The sequence below is a fragment of the Seriola dumerili genome, unplaced genomic scaffold, assembly GCF_002260705.1.
Source record: "Seriola dumerili isolate Sdu_G_001 unplaced genomic scaffold, Sdu_1.0 BDQW01000219.1, whole genome shotgun sequence".
Taxonomy (NCBI): domain Eukaryota; kingdom Metazoa; phylum Chordata; class Actinopteri; order Carangiformes; family Carangidae; genus Seriola; species Seriola dumerili.
In genome coordinates this window covers 3,081,613-3,098,332 of record NW_019174474.1, presented here as the reverse complement: position 1 = coordinate 3,098,332, position 16,720 = coordinate 3,081,613, and the positions used below count along the sequence as shown (strand labels likewise).

At 40.2% G+C, this 16,720-nt stretch overlaps 3 protein-coding genes across 4 annotated transcripts in view; 1 reads left to right on the top strand and 2 right to left on the bottom strand.

The window, feature by feature from the left end:
- Nucleotides 1-510: 510 nt before the first annotated feature.
- fkbp4 (FK506 binding protein 4) lies at nucleotides 511-7,935 on the bottom strand. Its single transcript, XM_022754432.1, has 11 exons — nucleotides 7,459-7,935; nucleotides 6,659-6,803; nucleotides 6,430-6,572; nucleotides 6,180-6,300; nucleotides 4,350-4,506; nucleotides 3,870-3,960; nucleotides 3,665-3,748; nucleotides 3,392-3,577; nucleotides 3,002-3,145; nucleotides 1,892-1,987; nucleotides 511-1,788 (listed from the first exon to the last, which is right to left on the bottom strand). The coding sequence occupies exons 1-11, from the start codon at nucleotides 7,555-7,557 to the stop codon at nucleotides 1,687-1,689; spliced, it is 1,368 nt and encodes a 455-aa protein (XP_022610153.1). The 5' UTR covers nucleotides 7,558-7,935; the 3' UTR covers nucleotides 511-1,686.
- Nucleotides 7,936-8,274: 339 nt separating this feature from the next.
- ddx11 (DEAD/H-box helicase 11) lies at nucleotides 8,275-15,695 on the top strand. The gene is made up of 28 exons (XM_022754427.1): nucleotides 8,275-8,357; nucleotides 8,781-8,923; nucleotides 9,020-9,235; nucleotides 9,342-9,428; nucleotides 9,559-9,695; nucleotides 9,802-9,859; nucleotides 10,027-10,134; nucleotides 10,511-10,598; nucleotides 10,745-10,947; nucleotides 11,188-11,262; nucleotides 11,420-11,497; nucleotides 11,587-11,633; nucleotides 11,733-11,812; nucleotides 11,927-11,968; nucleotides 12,057-12,124; nucleotides 12,222-12,260; nucleotides 12,370-12,508; nucleotides 12,929-13,063; nucleotides 13,161-13,273; nucleotides 13,355-13,427; nucleotides 13,998-14,101; nucleotides 14,196-14,345; nucleotides 14,545-14,613; nucleotides 14,730-14,830; nucleotides 14,918-15,002; nucleotides 15,145-15,220; nucleotides 15,359-15,513; nucleotides 15,615-15,695. The coding sequence occupies exons 2-28, from the start codon at nucleotides 8,795-8,797 to the stop codon at nucleotides 15,645-15,647; spliced, it is 2,688 nt and encodes an 895-aa protein (XP_022610148.1). The 5' UTR covers nucleotides 8,275-8,357; nucleotides 8,781-8,794; the 3' UTR covers nucleotides 15,648-15,695.
- Nucleotides 15,658-16,720, bottom strand: part of washc1 (WASH complex subunit 1) — an 8,450-nt gene continuing 7,387 nt past the window's right edge. Inside the window, exon 11 of one of the 2 annotated variants that reach the window (XM_022754431.1) lies at nucleotides 15,658-16,714. In XM_022754431.1, coding sequence (XP_022610152.1) covers nucleotides 16,572-16,714 — 143 coding nt within the window. In that variant the 3' untranslated portion in view covers nucleotides 15,658-16,571. The remainder of the gene's footprint in view (nucleotides 16,715-16,720) is intronic. The other variant, XM_022754430.1, reaches the window with a different exon arrangement.

Here is a 16,720-nt window from a genome sequence, read left to right as displayed (position 1 = left end):
TGCACACTGGGACAAATAATGTACTTAAGCTCAGCAGTTAACCCATTATGCAGACACATTTAAAACTACATTAACCAAATGATAGCCTATGTACAATGTCTCATGCAAACTTGGTCATATTTTTAAAGGCTCTGGTTAGGCTATAAACTAATATCTAAAGCTAAAACTGTCTCTCAACTGTGACTACTAGTAACCTTATCTCACTTTGACCAATCTAAGCAAATGCTGTAAGACAACATGTATGAACAAATTCCACATCATGATATAAAAGCTCAGTTTAATCATTTACTCCTGTGAAATAAGAACTGTCTGCAGGTTCCTTTGTAGTACTTTGTCAAACCATATTTGACAGTTTCTCACAGTTCATATGAGAGAAGACACATTTTTTCCTCAACTCATTTGGTTTATAAGCAGACGTCAGGACAAAGGAAAAAAAAGAAAAAAAGGAGCTACTGTGTGGTGCCTGGAAACTGAGTAACAGGCGAACCAGACAAGAAAATCACACACACCCAAGTTGTAGCTATTGTTTATTATATCCTTCTGTCAGAGCAGAACAAACAGTTACCCTTCCAACAAACACAGACAAAGTCAACACACAACCCACAGCCCTGTTTTAAATTAGCCCCTTAATTCAGTTTCTGCTCCTCTCTACAGGTGGTGCTGACTAAAGTGAACAGGGCTCACATCTTCCTTTAGCGTAGTCTTAACAGTCTGAATCTGATGAGCCGTATATGCACACGTACATACATGTACTTTTTACAGTAAATTAAGACTAAGACTTAACTGTTTATACTTGAGTGTGTCCAGGAGAAGCTATTTAAGGTCCTTTCTACTATAGCTGCTTTAAAATGCACATATTCCAGTTAAGTAATTCATTGTATTCATCATTTTGAGAACAATACGGAAATCACAATCACAACACTGGGGAAAAAAAAGTACAAAGTCAAAAAGTCAAAGCAAAAGTGAACAGTCCTGTACCCTTGGGGCTCCATCTTTAGACTGAATGCGGAGCTCGAACTCCTACAGCTTTTCCAGGAAAATGTCTTATTATTCCACTTATCCACAGTGCTGCTACATACGTACTTTGGGACACAGGCACTCTAACATTCAGACACATTATATTTATGCACACAGCCATCACAACTCCAGGAATTGATCAGTAGGCCCATGAGAGGAGGGTTGGATGGAGAGCAAAAACGTGAGGAAGGGTAAAGGACGGAAGGTGGTGCAAGGTGAATGGTCTAGCCCTTGGCGGGTGAGGGTTTGAATTTCTGCACATAACACTTGGGATGCACTTTTTTTCCTACCCAAAACGCTGTGAAAACACATGCACAGTTCAAAGCTGTGGGTCGAAAAGGGTTCAGGGTGGGGTGGGGTTGTGGCACTCAATTCATTTATTAAAACCACGTCCCTCAGTGCCATCAGCTAGGGAAGCCCCCACCCGCTCGGCTAGCTGCCACAGCAAAGAGCCCAGACACAAAGAAAGCCAGCGAAGACGCGCCCAAAGTCAGTGCTCTCGTTTGACACGCTCATTCTCATACACACATTTCATGTACACACACACGCGCACGCACGCGCACGCACGCACGCACGCACGCACACACACACACACACACCTTAAACACAAACAGCTCAAGTTACAAAAGTCTGAAGTACAGATAAAACATAATGCTGTCACATCTTCATCTATGCTTTTGCTTCACTCCCAACTTCCTTTTCTCCGTTCTCAACCTCCATCTCATCATTGCCATTCTCCTTGCTCTCGCTCTTCACCTTTACTGCTTCTTTCTGTTCTCGATGAGAAAAAAACAAACCAGTTAGTCTCTTTGGCAATCTATAAACATGCTTATCCCGCCCTCTTGTGGCTGTTGTAGAAAAGTCAATCCATCACCTTTGAATCCCTCTCTGCAAACTTCTGAAACATGTTGGCGTAGATGCGTTTGTCCTTCTCATGCTGCTCCTTGATACGTTTCTGACAAAGAACCACCTGGCAGAATATAATGATGGAGAGGTCAGAAAACAGCCAAAAGATACAATTATGTAGATATTTATGAATTTTGACCAGATATCTGTATTCCATGACCACATTGATATGAGCTAAAGGATAATTAAGACTATTTCCAACCTGGGCTTTGTCAGAGGGTACAAACATTTTCCCACCCATCCTACTTCTTACTTACAACAGATTATTTGCCAAATGAGCTCATGTAAAATATTATTATTAGCATTATATTAAACTGCACCTGCAACTGGATCATATTCTGGATAGCGCTGGGTAGGCCTACTCCTGGAAAGATGGAGTCTGTGAAATATTTTTAATTGAATCAAACTATTTCTGATATATGCGGAGGCTATGTGGATCCTTGCCATGGACAATTTCCATATTTCATTTGAGATCCTCTCACCAAGTCCTCCCATTTTAATATGAGATGGCCTTATGCCAAATATGAGACATCTAGTAGTGGTGTATTTTCATTTTGGTAAAAGGTATTTCGCCTGCAGTGGTTTAGGGTGGCTCAAAAGTTAGGCATGATTTGCGGTAGCATGCGTAGCACTTTTTTGCAGAAATTTCAACTTTAGTATTAGGCTATTATTAGGCATATTGTTGCTTTTTAAATGACAAAGATGACATAGTTTTAAAACAAATTAAATACTCGTCTATTTTGCACTCGTTTTTTCGGGGATGCCATGCTGCAAAGCGGTTTCTGTCAGGTTAAGGCATAAAGCAGAGTGCTGCATCACACACACCTTTCAGATTACTATCTTTACAGATTATTTTGTCTGAAAGGTTTCAATAGCACAGTATTGCAATACTGCGGTTTTTGCAACATTTCTGCTACATCTTGAAGTAGGAGTCATGACTATGTAAAAAAAAAAAAGGGACATATACATTCATCTAAATGAACGTTTTTTAGTTTGTAATTAACTCAACCATCATGATGAAAATAAGACCCAGGTTGAAAAGCTGTTGAATTATCCTTTAACACACATGGCTCTATACCTGGCTCTTGGCAGCCTTGTTGGCAGGATAGAGCTGAACAACCCGCTGGAAGTCATCTCTTGCCCTATCAAACTCCTTCATACCAAACAGCGCTTCTCCCCTTCGGAACAAAGCCTTCTCACTGGATCCATCTAACTCTAGAGCCTGTAATTATGAACAGAGTATAATTAAAATGTTCTCAGTATTAAACCATATAAATAATCAGCACTCACAGTAAAAGAGTCTAGCCATATAACAGACATTTGTACAAACTATCATTAGTGTAACAAAAAATGAAAACACTTCTCCTTCCAATAAAAACAAGTCTCTAAATACTGAATTTGTCAAATGACCCAATTTGTCATTTGACAAATTGTTGTCAAATGAGTACAAATCAAAGATATTTGATACCTTATCACAATTTTCTAGGGCTTGGTTTGGCTCCTGTAGTTTAAGGAAGCACATTGCCAAGTTCAAATGTGCAGCCAACCGCAAAGCTTTTGCTTTCTTCTCATCCTCCTCCGACAAACCGGATTCATGTTCCAGCCATGACACGATCCTTTTGTACTGAACTGATGCCTGCTTGTATTTTCCCTCCTGAAAAACATGAAAAAGAATAAATCTGTCTATAAATCCTTTACAGCTATGTGCTTTACAAATACAGTACTCTGCTGCACACTGTACCTTAAAATACTGTGTTCCCTTCTCTTTGACAATGCCGCCCTGTTCCAGCTTCTCTACCGTGTTCATCTCCCATGATTCCTTGGCCTAAAGGAAACAAACATTCATCACTTCTCAGAGGGGGCGAAACATTGCTGAACACAACTGACATGTAATTGGCCAGCTTCAGTCAAATCATGTTTGCAACACGGTGCCAAGATGTGTGTACCTTCTCAAAAGCTGTCAGCTTGATCTTGTATTGCAGTGTTGCTCCACCAGGAATGTTATACTTTGCGTTTCCTGCATTGCCAAAGCCATATCTACGAATCAAAAACAGTTAATATTAGTTAGCTCATGTGTGGTATAAATGTTGTATTACCTGTTGCAGTTTAACTTAAAACAGTTCTGCAGTGCAGTATGTTATATCATAGAGCAGTAGAAGTTTTTTGTCACATCACAGCTTAGATTGTGTTGGCCAAATTTGATTATTGTTATCAATTAGCTTAAATATTAACTGAATTCAACACATTTTATTCCCAACAGGGAATATCAGTACATAATTCACAATAATGAGAAAAACAGATCAGCCTGAGATGTCAACAATAAAAACATTCAGTCAAAATTAAAGACATTAAAACAAATAACTGATTATTTCAAGACATAATTACAATGAAACAAAACATGTTTGCCTTGGTACATGTGATCATACTTGGGCTTAATATTAAAGAGTGCCTCCTCTCCCTGCTCCATAGCCATGATGGCTTTCTCCACTCCAGCTGGCAAGCCAAGACTCTCTCCATCACCAATCTCAAATTTCAATTCTCTCTCGTCAAACACACGTTCCTCACAGGTGGCTTCCACAGTGACTGAAAGAGGTTCAAAAACACTGGGGTTAGCGCGCAAAGCGTTAGCGTGCGTGCAAATCGCACTCTTGGTTTAACCACTATCTTGATTGCAGACTGTGGGTCTGTAGCAACTAAAGACAAGTTATGCAATTTTCAAACTATTAGTAAAAAAAAAAAAAAAAATATGCAGAGTAATCCCACCATCTGATATAGGTGGTGCAAACTTTTTATTTATTTATTTTTTAAACAAACTAGTCCTTTAGTCCTTTGAGCTAATAGACACATGAATTTCCCCTAGGGGATAGATACTTTATTTATCTATAAATCTATCACTCTATCTATAAATGAAATTGTTCTGTTAATCAATATCAACAGAAAAGTATAATTTGAGCCTTGGGTAGGATTTGCATGAGAAAAAAATGCCAGATGAGCAGGTGTCTGTTTTTATAATGTAAGGGAAACCATGATTTGTTTTAAGGTTGAGGAGATTTTCAAATACAACAAAAACATTTTTATGACATTGAGGTGCACATTTTAAGTATCAAACTCAGCTCTTCACCCAAAGTAGAACTGAAAGGTGTCTGTGAACGTTTGTGAACAGCTGCTGTAAGCTGCTTTGTTTCATAAAAGTGGTTTTCATTTTTCATTGTGGGGAAAAAAGAAGCTAAACTTTCAGTCCCAAACTTTCAGCCACTTCTCCAGCCATCAACGGCATATTCATGTGTTTTAAACATATAACTGAAGTTTGTGTGCGGGTAAATCACTGTTTTGCCCATACCAATAAAAGAAGTTGTATTGGCATGTTGGTACAAGTACCACAGAGATGGATGAAGAAAAAACATGAACCAGGAAGTCCAGTTTGACGTGTACAGTCAAAACGGATTCCTCCACGTCAGTGTTTGAAAGGACAACTGTATAAGTGGTATATTGCTACAATGTGCATGCTACAGGGTGTTATTCCTGCAATGTGCACTTCCACGCAGTTGATTGGCCAAAATTGTCCTAAAACCTACGAGACTCAAGGACTCAAATAAAAAAAGCTAGTCTCCTGATTCCCGACTTTGTTCACCCACACTGAACTTGTCACTAGTGAGATCTATTGTAACAACATGAATTCAGCTGACTCCAGCCTCCTCCATCCATGAAGAAATGAAAGGAAAAATATTGTATAGATACCTTTAAAGCCTACAGGGGGTATGTTTTTGACAGTCAAAATACTGAATGGATCACTTGAGCATCAAATACCAGTTAAATTTTTGAAATGTGCACCTGCACTTTTGCATGTATTATCACTCCTGCACAGCTCAGGCCCAGTCTACCACTTTAATCTTTAATGTTTATGCAAATACTTGAATATTTAATGGGTTGTGATCTGACATGTTGGTTTGAAAAACTTAATGAATATTGTAGATTATCATTGTGACTGTTATGGCAAAGTAAGTCATTATTATCATTACATTCTTACACAAGGACTCAGCAAAGTGTGTTATGCATGAAAAGAAACCTAAAGCTAGTCAACTATAAATAAACATCGACTCTGCTTCCCAAAAATGGAGATAAATCAAAGTCTAAATCAAATGTACTAATCATTATCATTACATTTCATATTAATGCTATGAAAAATTGTATCCCCTTATAATTGAGTTAGTTTCATTAATGTTAGCAATTGAATAGCTGTGTGCTTGATGTGTTACCTTCAACAGCAGCTCCTTCATTAGGCTTGGAATATCCCTGGCCTTTAGTGATGATGCGGCGAATTATTCCTCCATCCTCATCATCAGTTATGTCCTCACCTCGAAACTCAAACAATTCCACCTAAAAGTGTGCACACATGTAAATTTATGTCTTAGTCTCATTGCACACTGATAAAGGATCAACAACAAGTCGAGGGATACAATTGAAAGTAATGGATAATCAAAATAACCTGAAATCCCTGAGGCTTACCTCAAAAACAAGAGTGGCATTGGGGGGTATCTTTGGCGGGCTGCCTGCAGATCCATAAGCGTACTCTGGCTTACAGATGAGCTGACACAACTCTCCCACTTTCATTGTGGCTACCCCGATGTCCCATGCCTTTATTACTTGACCTAAACACAGACAAGACAGATTACCAACACTGGCTGTGCAACTACAGCAGGTGAATGTTCATGTCTCTGCTAGATATGAAACCAACCTTTGCCCAACTCGAATGAAAACTTCTCTCCTCTGTCTCTGCTCGAGTCAAAATGAGTACCATCCAGCAGTGTGCCAACATAATGTACAAACACTTTGTCGCCGGTCATAGGCAACTCTGTGCCTGTGCCTTCCTTTTTCACCAGCTGGAAAAATGCAGACAGCGAGAGAAATTCATTTAAAAACTGTATGGAATTAATTTTCAAGTAATGTCTACAAGAGACATGTAACCAACTCCACACATCTGTATCCTACTGTCTAATACTTAGCATCTAAGAGGTGAGGCTGAAAATGTATGCATGAGTGTACATGTCTTTCTATAGTTGTGCTTGCAAATTTGTGATGGTTAAGGCTAGGGAATGCATTATGTCAATGAGTGTCCTCACAACTATATAAAGACCAATGTGTGTTATGTGTGTGCGTGTGTGTATGTAAATGTGTGCGCGCGCGTGCGCTTGAATATTAAATGCCACCATCAGCATTAATAGCTTTTGCATTTGGTCTTTCTCCAGAGCTCCACAGCCTCCCATAAATGAATACGGTTAAACTGCCTCATTGTCGGTGTGGTTGATATCATGGTGAGAAGTTAACCATGAAACTAATGATAGCAAATTAAATAAAAAGCGTTACGGTGTTGTCAGCACTGAAATTAGCTTGCATTGGCTACTTTTATTGACAGTGAACAAGATAACCTAGCTAACTATAGCTAGCGCTAGCCTAGCTGAATGAGTAAATAACAAGCAGTCAGCTAACCACTCGGCTAGCTAAATTAACATGCAGGAACAAAACAGTGTAATTTGCCTTTAAAACACCCCCGTCTTTCTTTGGTGTGATGTCCTCTCCCTCCATTGGGATGGTGTGTTGTCCTTCACTTGTCTGCTCTTCTGCAGTCATAGTCATGAAGCAGCTTTCCTCTTACTACTCTGATCTGCACCACAATTCAAAGCTAACAAACGCTGGCCAACAGCAGTAGAGGCTAAAGCTAAGTACTTCTCAAACCACGCTGCGTGCAGCAGGCAACAATCTGACTCACGTCAACGCTGGCTGGTTCACTAACGCTGGTTAAAGCTCTTAGCTAGCCTTACTTAGCTACTTTCTTAATGCTGTTGTAAATAAAATGCACGTTACAGCTTCCAGCTAGCTGCGCGGGGACTCTGCTGTGTTGTTGTAAACGAATCACACTTGTATCCGAGCAGAATATAAGCTATCGGCGAGCCTGCTTTAGGTCCACGTTGCCTCGCAGTCTGGGATTTGACAAGCGTTTAAAGAAGGACAGAGAACTTTCCAGACAGTCAAGGAGGAACCAGGGGGTATGAACCCGCGTCAGAGTTCTTACTCATTCTACATAGGTATCTCTCGGAAAGGCGGTGCATATGAAAAGAGCAGAGCACATGAACAATTTACACAGTTAATATAGTGATACAGTGTGCTGTCACATTGATAATCTCTACTTTAATCATCTTATATCGTGTGTAATAACCGAATAGCCCCGCGTTATCGGACAAAAATAGGGCATATACATGCCTAGCCCCGTCCACGCGAGCACTGCCTTCCAATAAAACATGCACTCCTTATTGAATCTCGCTTCCTATTGGTCATAATCCGTGCCCACTGCTGTCTGTTGGCGCGGTTGTTGAATAGCCGGGAGTTGAAAATCATAATAAGACGAAGTCAAAATTCATTTTTTGGGATATCTGCGGGTAAGTATATGGCAACGATCTCTGTTAAGATTATTAACAACAGTGGATAAAAGACTTAAACCAAGGCGAATTGGTTTGATTGGTTGAATTAGCTGGTTAGCTAGTAATTCGAGATCGTTTATAGCGTAAACGTTTTCGTTTCAAGACAGCCTCACAGCCTTTAAGATTAAATGTTAGCTGCTTGACATAACTTGTAGACGAACTGCAAAGCTCCACGGTCATATGGAAGTTTATTTTGATGCGGTAAATTGAGTTATTATTGTAAAATGAGGCAAACTGAATCAGAAATCCTGTAGACATAACATCACTATCAGGAGCTAACGCTTGCCAGTCTAAACACACTGTGGAGCTCTCTTGGATGAGTTGTCGTGATGACCATATCTGAACTGAAATGTTTGATCTGACCTTTGTGTCATCTTTCAGGAGGTTCACAAAAAATGGAGAATGGCAGGGCCCAATTTCCATTTCCCTACCAGCCCTATAACATCCAGGAGCAGTTCATGCATGCATTGTACAAAGCACTTGATCAGGGCAAAGTTGGCATCTTTGAAAGTCCAACTGGAACGGTGTGTATGTGTGCATATGTATGACATCAGTGCATAAGTTGTTAGATTTCATAAATGACTTTATTTTTGTGTGTCCATGCACGTCCTCAACCCCAGGGCAAGTCTCTGAGTCTGATATGTGGAGCTCTGAGCTGGCTCACAGACTATGAGGAGAGGAAGAAGCAGGAGGCAGCTGCCCTGCTTCAGGAAGGAGAAGCATCTCTTTCCACGTCTACTGCTCAATCCTCCGTTACCAGCTCCTCAGCAGAGCCTGACTGGATCACTGATTTTGTTCAAAAAAAGGCTGAGCGTGATTTGGTGACAAAGTTGAAGGTAATAATGTCTTTGTACTTCAGATGTGACTTTGGCAGAGGTTTCTGGCAATTTTGGCTTTTTATCTGCGTAGCTTTGAATATTATTGGATGTTTTTGTGTGTCAGGAGGACGAACTGAAAAGAAAGAAGAGGGAAGAACGGTTAGAAATGATCAGAAACAACGTTCAGCTAAAGTATGCAATGAAAAGAAAGGTAAGTGATCTTGCACAGTGGCATTTTAAAGACCCCAGGCATCAGAAATTTAGCCCAAAATCACAATTACTGTAAGTCAAATCTCTACCACTAAGTATATGAATTTCTGTGTCTGTGTCTTACTTTGTAGAGCGATGAGGATGATGAAGCATTCAAGTTGCTCCAGCTCAGTAAAGAAGAACAAACAGAGACACAAGGAGATCAAGAGGATGAGGAGCTTATCATTGCAGAATACGAGAGTGATGATGAGTCAAAGAGCAAAAGCAGGTAAAGACGGCCATTAATCAGTACCAACTGTGTCAAATGTTACAGCACGATGAAAAATTAAAATGAACAGACAACGACAACAGGGTGTGTTTGCTCACATGCTCAGATTCCATGGGCCTGAAGATGACGAAGATGATGAGCTAATCGAAGAACATGTGACTAAGGTGTGTGTGTGTGTGTGTGTGTGTGTGTGTGTGTTGTGTGTGTTGGTGTGTGTGTGTGTGTGTGTGTGTGTGTGTGTGTGTGTGTGTGTGTGTGAGAAAGAGAAATAATATCAATGGTTATCTAATTTTACCTTGAAGTGAAACAGGATAATTTCACATGTTCACAGATTTACTACTGCAGTCGCACTCACTCCCAGCTCGCTCAATTTGTCCATGAGGTTCAAAAGAGCCCCTTTAGCAAGGACATCAGTCTGGTCACACTGGGTTCACGGCAGGTATGTGTACACACACACACACACACACACACACACACACACACACACACACACACACACACATGAACACTACCAGTTAAATTGTGAACACAAGTAGGCTGTTTCTTAAGTCATTTATATCTTTCCTTACTTGTATTTTCTTATTTAAGAATCATTACATGAATGTGATTACATGGCTAGAGCTTTTAAATACAAATGCTGAAATAGGGGGTGTTTGAAAAAGTATATTACATCTACATTTCTGTTCATCACACACAAAGAGGCATACTTAGAACTGCAAAGGAAGTATTACTTATATTCACTCAGTAAAACATGATTGTTCACGATGATATCTGACACTATTTGCCTAGTAAACATAAAACCGTGTACTTTCCAGAATCTGTGTATCAATGAGGAGGTGCGTCGCCTGGGCAGCATCCAGCGCATTAATGACCGCTGCATGGAGATGCAGAAAAACAAACATGGTGACTGAGAGCCCCTCACATACTAGCTCCATAACTATTGATATTAAAGAGGAACATTTCCAGGCAACTTCAAGCTTGTTTCGAAAGAGATTTATATGTATATGTATGTAATGCTGTGCATCTCTACTTATTCTCTATTTTTCCAGAGAAGCAGCATCATGAAGAGGGTGTGAAACGTAAGCGAGGCCCGGCAAAGAGTGTGTGTCCCTACAATAAAGCTTCAGCACTGCAGCAGATGAGGGATGAAGTTGTAAGAACGGCCCATGACATAGAGCAGCTGCTGAAGCTTGGCAGGGAAATGCATTCATGTCCTTACTACGCCACACGCCTCGCTATTCCCCCTGCACAGGTAACCCACTGCTCTTTGTTCGTCCATCCATGCTCCTCATTACTTTGAGTCTTCTGTGCTTGTACTGCGCTGCTAATATCTCTCTGCAGTTTTTTCTAAATGAAGGGTATATAAAATAAATAAAAGGCTAAACTACAAAAAAGCCATTTGTTTACAATATTTTGGTTTATTCATTTACATTTTTTTCAAGCAGATTTGAGTTGCAGTATGGTCTATTGTTTTTTTTTTATCTCTGCATAGTTGGTGGTGTTGCCCTATCAGATGGTGCTTCATGAAGCTACAAGAAGGGCAACAGGGATCCAGCTGAAGGGACAGGTAGGATTAGATGTTATTTTTTTACAATTTCTGATTGTATAATAGAGACTGTACCTGATAATTCTGCCATACTTTCATCAGTTCCAACAATTTGAAGTGGTATTTGTTTGGCATATTACTGCAGAGATGTTTTTTGAGATATTTTACGTTTTTACAGGTCGTGATCATAGACGAAGCTCACAATCTTAGTGACACACTTTCCTGTATACACAGTGCAGAGTTGACTGGAGCACAGGTAAACAGATTCATACACACCATATACAGAGGTTAGATCAAAATTGTGCGCGTTATCTGTGGTATGCTAAAATCTGAACCTTCTACCAGCTTTGCCGTGCTCACTCCCAGCTCACCCAGTATGCTGACCGCTATAAGTGAGTGAATGCACACAGACTCACACAATGCACTAATTCACAAATGAACTATTATGTTGCCCTCCTTGACACTTGATGTTAATGTGTCTCCGACATCAGGAGCAGGCTGAAAGCAAAGAACCTGATGTACATCAAACAAATCCTGTTTGTGATCGAAGGGCTCGTCCGCGTGCTGGGAGGTGAGTGTGTTTGGGCTGCAATTAGTTTTTAATTATCTGCAACATAGGTGGGAGGGAATATTGCTGGAGAGTGAATTACATTTCTGATGATTGGTGTAAATATTATTTCTGCAGGTAAGGTGGGGCAGAATCCACAGAGCCAGATTACACAAACAGGTCAGTGATTCATATGCAGACATGAACACACCTTAATGTACGTGAATTCATGATTCATTCATTCGAGTTTTGTTTCTTTTTCTCACAGGAACAGAGATGCTGACGATTAACAACTTCCTCTTCAAGGCTCAGATCGACAATATCAACTTGTTTAAGGTAGTTGACAGAATTATAATGCTGTTAGAAAATCACAGTCATAAACACCATATTCAAACTACAAACTCTTTCAATATCACTGTCATTCTCACTTTAGTTACAGAAATACTTTGAGAAGAGCATGATCAGCAGAAAAGTAAGTGTTTAACGTGTCCGTATGTATTCGTCTATTTACATTGTGTATAGATTCCGTGTAGTTCTGAGAGTGAGCTACCCTTAAAAAGAAATGCGTCCTCTCTCTGCAGCTGGGTGGCTTTGTGGAGAAGTACGCAGGTTCAGGGGTGAGCGTGCACACTCAGAGCAGCTCCAACAAAGAGAACCGACGCACAGAGGGCTTAAACCGCTACCTTCAAACACTGCAGACCAACCAGAGCACTGCACCGGGTGAGCGCTCATGTGTATTATCACCCGCATATTTTAAAAGCATATTTTGGACACAGACGTCTTCATTGAAGACATGTGCCATCATAGTAGCAACATGAAATTATTTGTTGAAAGAAATAAGATCATATTGAGTAAAAGCAAAAGCTCAAGAGGCTTAATTTCAGGAGCAGAGTAAAACATATTTGTCACAAAACTGCATTGTAAGATGTGCTGAAACTTACTTATTGTAGCTGCAATGACTGTTCACATGAGTTGCATGTGCAGAGATTATTCTGTATTTCTTCTTCTCACATCCAGCCATGTCTGACACTGGCAAATAGCAAAAGTGACAGTGAACAATCTGGTGTTTCTCTGGTGGTGGTGATTTTTCTTTTAATGTTCATTACACTGTATCTGTTTCTTCTGCTCCCCTGTGTGCAGTTTCTTCACCAGACCAGCAGGGGTCTGCAGAGGCAGACAAAGTGCTGTCTGCATCTCCCATGATGCAGGTGGAGGGTTTCTTTATGGCTCTCACCAACAGCAACACTGATGGCAGAGTGGTGGTGCACAGACAAGGTACTTTTTTTTTTTTTTTTTTTTTTAAACACAAAACAAGTAAAGGATATTAAGAAAATGAAACACCTTGAGTCTAATTTCTTAATTTTATGTCCAGGTACTTTGTCAGAAGGCAGTGTCAAGTTCCTGTTGTTGAATCCAGCGGTCCACTTTGCCCAGGTGCTGAAGGAGTGCAGAGCAGTCATCATCGCAGGGGGAACTATGCAGCCTGTGAGTTACTTTAAATTCACTAAAAAATAAACCAAGCCTGCACTGTGCATGTTTTATAATTCTAAAAGATGTTATATGTAGGTTTCAGACTTCAAACAAGAGCTACTGTTTTCTGCTGGAGTGGGAGAGGAGCGCATCACTGAGTTTTCCTGTGGTGAGTGGCCCATTTTATAACACCGCAGAGTTTCTCTTTTCATGCCTTTCAAAATACACTGTTTCGTAGTGAAGTGTTTATCAGTATTTCTGTTTGTGGGAATGTTTGATAAATGATGGCACTCTTTACAAAAACTCCAATAATAACCAGTTTTTAGCATGAATACTTTTAGATAAGAATATCTTGGGTCAGATGCATACATTTTGTTTAGCAATTTTTTTAATGTTTTATGTGTTTATGTTTTAGTATGTGCTGACAGAACTGTATTGTCTATGGAATAGTGTTTAGGCTTAATGCTTTTATTTGATCATATAAAATTACAGTATTTATGTTTGTTATTTAAATGTTTGTTATATTTAAGATAACACTTCATTGTCCATTTACACAGAAATATTTCTTGCATTCACATGCTCCCAACAAGAAAACGAGTATCTAAGTATAAAAGAACATCTACAACATTTCGCATTAAAAGAGCATATGTAACATAAGAGGTCCTCTGCAGGCAGTGAGAGGTATTTGGGTAGTTACATAGTCAATAAATTGACTTAACTTCCCTTTTTTGGTCACCAGGTCATGTAATTCCTCCCGAGAACATTCTCCCCCTTGTCTTGTGCAGCGGGCCGTCTGGCCAGGAGCTGGATTTTACTTTCCAAAACAGAGACTCTCCACGCATGGTGACAGTAGCACACGTACACATGCTTCTTTACTAACTTCGTGCTCTAATGTCCTTGACTGCATTGTTGCAAATTTGTGCCGGCTTCTTGACAGATGGACGAGACAGGGCGCATCCTCTCCAACATTTGTAACGTGGTGCCAGGAGGCGTCGTGTGTTTCTTCCCCTCTTATGAGTACTCGAGGCGGATCATTTCTCACTGGGAGGCCAGTGGTGCTCTGACTCGTCTCGCCAACAAGAAGAAGGTTATTGAGCTACATGATTTCTTTATCAAAAGAGCTAAACAAAAAAAAAATCAAAAACCACCAATATGGTCCTTGCCCCCTTTTTATCCAGAACAGCCTTTATTTGATCATGTCTTAGGATAGTGTTAAGGAAACAACCCTTTAGAGTGAAAAGAGAACTTTATCATCAGTCTCAAAGCTGTCCCAAACACCTTCTCAGATCTTCCAGGAGCCAAAGAAGGCCAACCAGGTAGAGCAGGTGCTGAACGACTTCACCCGTTGTATCCAGGTAAAACTGTCACGGCTGAAACATCAGGCCTCATAACTTCACACTGATAATGTGGTCACTGGGAGTGATTGCGTTTACCATTGACAGACATTAGTCATCTCTTCTCCTTTTGTCAGAGGTGCGCTCCGGACAGCGGTGGACTCACAGGGGCGTTACTGTTCTCTGTGGTTGGAGGGAAGATGAGCGAGGGCATCAATTTCTCTGATGATCTGGGCAGGTGCGGATAATTCGTCAGCCCATGGACAAGCAGCAGATGTATACTGTAGAAAGTATATTTAAGGTGTATTTGTGCATGTCATAACAGGTGTGTGGTGATGGTGGGAATGCCGTATCCCAACATCAAATCCCCAGAGCTGCAGGAAAAGATGTCCTATCTGGACAAACACCTGGTGAGACTCTTTACTATCAGTCCTCTCAGTCTTCACTGTATCCACAAATCTGGCAAAACAAGAACAAGGTCCCAGGAGGACTGGGATGAAGTTCATCGTCAGTGTCATCACAGTTTTTTGTTGTTTTTTTTTTTCTTTTCAGCCTCACAGTGGAGGGAGAAGCCCCGGCCAAGCACTGATAGAAAATCTCTGCATGAAGGCCGTCAATCAGTCCATAGGTAAGGTTGCAATTGTCATGACAATAGATAGGTGCGATGGAAATTTATAAAAAAAAAATAAAAAATACAATAAAAACTTGTTTAGTCCTTACTTACTAAGAGTGTTATTCATGAGGATATGACTTCTTCTGCCCAAAGGAAGAGCTATCCGTCACCGTGGTGACTATTCCTCCATTGTGCTGTGTGACAAACGTTACTCCAGACCCGCCACGCTCTCTAAACTCCCCGCATGGATCAAAAATCGCACCAGCACATGCACAACTTTTGGGCCTGCTTTTGCTGCGATGCGGAAGGTAAGGATCAAATTCAAACCATTGTGTCAACATATTATGACTATAACTTTTGACTTATCCATACCCTGTCCATATGTTCTTACATACAGTATATGTTTTAGTTCTTCCAGGAAAAAAAGCAGAAGCAGGTATAGTTTTGCTCCTAAAGGGCTCAACTGACATCTCCACATTTTCTCAACTGTACAACTTAAAGACTGGATCAAGAGCTGGGTGAAGAGGAACTTCAGGGAAATCTAATGCAACAGCGGTCCCTGTGATTTTAGCAATTCAAGAGATTGAAAGTGGTCTAAAAAAAAAAAGATTATTACATGGCCTCTGTAATAAGTCCCAAATCACAAGATTGCTACAGCTATTTTATGTTTTCATTGTTGAACATTTTACACCCATAAGACCTATGAGTGCCACCGGCTGAAGTTCAGTAGTCAATGAGAGGCAGTTTTTCTTTTTGCAGTACTTCATACTTGCTTAATATTACATTTGATCTTTTAGCTGTTGTCTGCATCTTGTTCTGTTTTGTACTGGTAACATACATACGAAATGGAGAATAATGAATCCAAGTATTTGAATGCACACTGCAGACCATGGCTAAAGTGACATCAGTTTATCAGGTTGATCAGTCTGGAGCATGTTGCAGAAGAGAAAGCCTCCTCAACAATTCTTCAATTCACTATGTTGAAATTAATTACTGAAGCAGCTGCTACTAAGATAAGCCACAGAACTTGCGTATGCATCCATATGACTGATTTAGCCTTGAAGAGGTTTTAAATATTTAAAGCAGCGAATGTTGAGTGTTATGTAATGCAAAAATGCCTTTTATTTAATGGAAATATGTTAGTGAAATGCTTCTGTAATCTCTGTGAATGTTCAGATCATATCTGCTTGTTTAACTTCATGAAAATATGTTTTACAATGAATGACATTAATAAACGTATCATTTGAGTTTCAGTAAGGTTTTGTTCAATTACTTAGACAAATCATTGCACTTATTATCACTGGGGTTATTAGGAAAATTACTGCCCATTTTACATCAGTGCTTTGAGTGTTCATTGTGCATTGTGTTATGCTTCCCAGTCGTCATCATCTGTTGTCGATTGTGGGGCAGGAAGTGGTGGGATGACATCCGACATCCTGGCAAATGCGCCTCCGGTACCAGCGGGAATGTCATTTGTCTCCCCACCTGCTGGACCCTTACCAGAAATGCCTACAG